The sequence below is a fragment of the Ylistrum balloti genome, unplaced genomic scaffold (assembly GCF_031769215.1).
Source record: "Ylistrum balloti isolate Yb309-2 unplaced genomic scaffold, AGI_CSIRO_Ybal_v1 Utg369680, whole genome shotgun sequence".
NCBI classification, from domain to species: domain Eukaryota; kingdom Metazoa; phylum Mollusca; class Bivalvia; order Pectinida; family Pectinidae; genus Ylistrum; species Ylistrum balloti.
In genome coordinates, this window is record NW_026781921.1 from 1,379,557 (window position 1) to 1,384,935 (window position 5,379).

The 5,379-nt window shown below is 34.6% G+C and overlaps 1 protein-coding gene across 1 annotated transcript; it reads left to right on the forward strand.

The window, feature by feature from the left end:
* The first annotated feature begins 1,956 nt into the window (after positions 1-1,956).
* On the forward strand, positions 1,957-5,379 carry LOC132564596 (uncharacterized). Its single transcript, XM_060229246.1, has 4 exons — positions 1,957-2,029; positions 3,654-3,797; positions 4,299-4,544; positions 5,348-5,379. Exons 1-4 carry the CDS (start codon positions 1,957-1,959, stop codon positions 5,377-5,379), a joined length of 495 nt encoding a protein of 164 aa, XP_060085229.1.

The window sequence follows — 5,379 nt, forward strand, 5'->3', positions numbered from 1 at the left end:
CGTTAATTTTGAAAATATATGTAGACAGTGTTACAAAAATACAATAAAAATGTAGGATATAACTGGGCAGTCCTTCCTTACCAAACCAATAGTCTCTGTCCACTGCAACAAAGCATTATTATATCAAATTAGCAGTATCACAAAGGAAAAAAAAATAAAGTCACTCAGGAAGAGGGTACACATTGCCGTTACATTGAAATGGTAGATCGGACCGTCCAAGGAGTGGCCCATCAGGCCCTTGAAATGTTTTCATTCGAATGTCTTTCTTGAGACTTGCGAACCGGGGAGGCCTCAAAATAAATTTTAACTTCTGTTGTAAATCCATGGTGTCTTACCTAGAAATTTTAATGTCGATAACGTTATCAAGACATTCAGGTGTAAACTTTTTAGTGTTAAAATACATAGTTCTTGTCCTTCAGACGTGTTACGTGTTAGCTATCACATAAGGTACAACCCAGTATGCCATAGAGGAAAGGATGAGATATAGCCATCAATAATATATACTGGTGCACTTTCTTTTTGTGTCTTTTTCATTTTTCGAACACTCCTTGATTAAAAAAGAACAATAATTAAAATTGGAAGCGATACACAAATTACATATTTTAAGTCGAACCCAATTGGTTTAAAAAAAGAGAAATCAAATTCTATTTACAATAGAAAGACGTTTGTAATTTTTTTCATGAAGTTCTCAAAGTTCGTCCTCTATAAGACAGTGAGTATCTTTGAAAATGATATAATATTTAAAAGGATTAAATAAGGAATGTCGTATAAAATAAATGATAAAACAGAACCGAAAACACTTCCAACGGAAAAAATCCTTAGAAACTGGACTGACATCCAAATTAGTCGGCCTTTATATGTAGGACGAGCAATTTCAGCCATGATTCCTTAAACAGTTACACATAATGCCTTGTCCACACGCTAAAATCCGTTTATATTGACTCTGTTCATTTAGTTATTATATACTTATGTTTTCAATTCACGTACATAGATCACACAGATTTAAACGGAGTCTAACATGTATATATAGACACAATTACTAACGTGTTGCTTTGTATTAAGCTGTCTAGGATCTTACCTTTAATCCAAGCCAGGTCAATATTAGATCCATTCATTGCATTCAAAGGTTAAACACATATACTTACCTGTTGTCCTCCTGTCAAAATCGACCAAACAGAGAATCTTACACAGAGCAACTGCCACGTGCGCTGGACATTAACTGGACGGAACCAGGGCAGAATTGTGTTTGACCAGTTTTTTTTGTTGTTTAAAAGGTAAATGCTAGTAGGAATGTTAGAATTGATTTCATATATATCCTGACGTAATTATCTAGTTTGTGTGTAAACTAATTATACATCGATACAAGGGTATACTTATCTAGTTCGTTTTTAAACTACATGTATGCTTACATTTTTATGCCAATATAACATATGTGGTATCAAAATAACGAAGATTTTGTGTACTTTAGGCTGGTATATAAATATTTTCATTTAAAATTCTCATGTAGCAAGCATTTGTCATTATGTTTGGGTACCTTTGTCACTCATCCTGGTGTTATACAAGGAGGTCCAGTGTGACTATAGGTAGTTATAATGACTCCACTTGGTGTTATACAAGGAGGTCCAGTATGACTATAAGTAGTTAAAATGCCTAATCATTTATGCGGTTGTAGGTTATTTTCGTGTATCTACATATGGCGAAAAAATAATAGAAATCTATTTGGGGGCCAAATGTTCACCCCACCTTTACAAAGGATTAAAACATTCTTTTTTGAAGGCTTCGATATTCGAAATCGGCTGGTATACTTTATGTCAGGATGGGATCATACATTTTGACAGCGAATTATATCAAGATGTAGTAAATGTACCTGTTTTTTCTTGTTTATATAAACTTTGATAAAATAATATAAAAAAAAATATTATTTATTTATTATTTATATAGATAATATCAACAGCAATGGCAGCAGAACGGCAAGGGAAGGGGATACGGAAGCGAGAAGGAAAAGAATTGACAGAGGAGGACAAAATAGGTCAGTTGTAATATTTTCGTCGTCTTCAATTTTGATATAGAAAAATCAGTAACGCCTAGGGTTCGGCATTGTCTTAGTCACCTCTAAATCATGCCTTCTTATCAACATCTTAATCAGTCACATCTAAACACACACATCGTTATAAACATCTAAATCAGTCACATCTAAAACACACACATCGTTTTAAACATCTAAATCAGTCACATCTAAACACACACATCGTTATAAACATTTAAATCAGTCGCATCTAAAACACACACATCGTTTTAAACATCTAAATCAGTCACATCTAAAACACACACATCGTTATAAACATCTTAATCAGTCACATTGTAATAACACATCGTTAAAAACATCTTAATCAGTCATATCTAAACACACACATCGTTATAAGCATCTTAATCAGCCACATCTAAACACACACATCGTTATAAATATCTTAATCAGTCACATCTGAACACACACATTGTTATAAACATCTAAATCAGTCTCATACAAAACACACATCGTTATAAACATCTTAATCAGTCACATCTGAACACACACATTGTTATAAACATCTAAATCAGTCACATCTAAACACACACATCGTTATAAACATCTAAATCAGTCACATCTAAAACACACACATCGTTATAAACATCTAAATCAGTCACATCTAAAACACACACATCGTTATAAACATCTTGATCAGTCAAAATTAAACACACACATCGTTATAAACATCTTAATGAGCCACATCTAAACACACACATCGTTATAAACATCTTAATCAGTCACATCTAAATCACACATCGTTATAAACATCTTAATCAGTCACATCTAAACACACACACCGTTATAAACATCTTAATCAGTCACATTTAAATCACACATCGTTATAAACATCTTAATCAGTCACATCTAAACACACACATCGTTATAAGCATCTTAATCAGTCACATCTAAACACACACATCGTTATAAACATCTTAATCAGTCACATCTAAAACACACACATCGTTATAAACATCTTAATCAGTCACATCTAAAACACACATCGTTATAAGCATCTTAATCAGTCACATCTAAAACACACATCGTTATAAAGATCTTAATCAGTCGCATCTAAAACACACATCGTTATAAACATCTTAATCAGTCGCATCTAAAACACACACATCGTTATAAACATCTAAATCAGTCACATCTAAACACACACATCGTTATAAACATCTAAATCAGTCACATCTAAACACACACATCGTTATAAACATCTTAATCAGTCACATCTAAATCACACATCGTTATAAACATCTTAATCAGTCACATCTAAACACACACATCGTTATAAGCATCTTAATCAGTCACATCTAAATCTCACATCTTTCTAAACATCTTAAGTAGTCATATCATAAAAAACTAAAAGTTACTAAAAGCTCAATCAGTTACATCTTAAAACACACTTCATTTTATCGCTAAAACAACTAATCAAAACATCACTGGTATCTATTTTGTATTCTCATTAACTCATTTTTAGTCAGGGTAATGTTTTAAATAATTTACTTTTCTTTCTCTCACGTTTTTTTCTCTGCCATTGTACACCATTCATCGGTGTGACTATATCTCCATGTATTCTGCGCAGCTATCCGGAGGTCCTTTGAGTCCCTAGACAAGGACAGCAACGGTCGACTTTGTCCGGAGGAAATCTATAAAGGCGTACAAGTCCTTGGCTTCAATCCTACCTGGTCGGAAGCTGTTGAAATGATTAGTGATATTGACGAAAATGGTTTGTAAATACATTTTATGTAATTAAAATCAAACAGCTGTTTGGTCTTTCTAGGCCAAAGAAATACAAAACCTTTCAGAGTTTTCCCCATGTAGTCTCGATGTAGTCACCTCATACCATTAGGCAGTAAATCTACTATAACACAATATAACGCCACAAATTTAAAAACACTTTAAAATTCATATGTTACACAACAAGGAGTACCGTTTCATATATAATTTCAGAAGTGCTACATATTCATGAATAGTAAAATGGTACAATAATGATGTCACTTTATGAATCGGTTCAGCATTAAGAATTTTTATTCTTGTTTTTTACATTCAAACCTCGTTACCTCGAACTCAAATAGATCGAAAATCCCGTTTAACTGAAGTATATCGTCTGCCGCCCAAGCCACAAAACAAGCATTCGAACTCGGTGAACTCGATTAAACGGATAACTCAAAGTTGTCCCAGTTTCTCGCCGACTTCGAGATAACAGGGTTTTATTTCCCTATTTTAGGAAATGGTCGTATTGAATACGAGGAATATGAAAATATGATGAGAAAACGCCTTTCTGCTATGGAGTATGAAAAACAGTTACTTCGAGGTTCTTTTAAAAAGTTTGACAAAGATGGCGACGGTACTATAAGTCCAGAAGAACTCCAAAAGGCTCTTTGTAAAACTGGTGATAAGATGGATATAGCTGATGTAAACGAAATGTTCCTTTTGGCAGACCGCAACAGTGACGGCAAACTGAATTACGAAGGTATAAACACTTCCGTTTTTTTAGGATCTCCGGTTTCTGTTTTCAAACATCAACTTCTACGTCACCCCATCACAACCCTCCCAAACAGCAACTCCTACGTCCCCCCCCCCTTTCACAAGCCTCCCGAACATCAACTCATACGTCATCCCATCACAACCCTCCGAAATACATTTATCAACTCCTACGTCACCACTAAACAACCTTCTAAAATACGTGTATCAACTCCTACGTCACCCCTAAATAACCTTCCCAAATACGTGTATCAAATCCTACGTCACCCCTAAATAACCTTCACAAATACATCTATCATCTTCTACGTCACCCCTAAATAACCTTCCCAAATACGTGTATCAACTCCTACGTCATCCCTAAACGACCTTCCCAAATACGTGTATCAATTCCTACGTCACCCCTAAACGACCTTCCCAAATACGTGTATCAACTCCTACGTCACCCCTAAATAACCTTCACAAATACATCTATCATCTCCTACGTCACCCCTAAATAACCTTCCCAAATACGTGTATCAACTCCTACGTCACCCCTAATAACCTTCCCAAATACGTGTATCAACTCCTACGTCACCCCTACACAACCTTCCCAAAATGTGTACAATGTAGCTGAAATACTAGTGATGAAATATACAGCGATATGACAAGTTCAATAAACAGTTCAAAACGATTAGGAGGGAATTGATGATGTATTTCAATCTTTAAATGTGCATTCGGGGTTTCATAAGATTAGTGAGTGTAATATACCTTATTTTCTGTTCATCTTTAACTTTTATTCTCTTTTTTTCGCAGAATTCGTCGAGATGTTTCAAGAACAGTTTTGA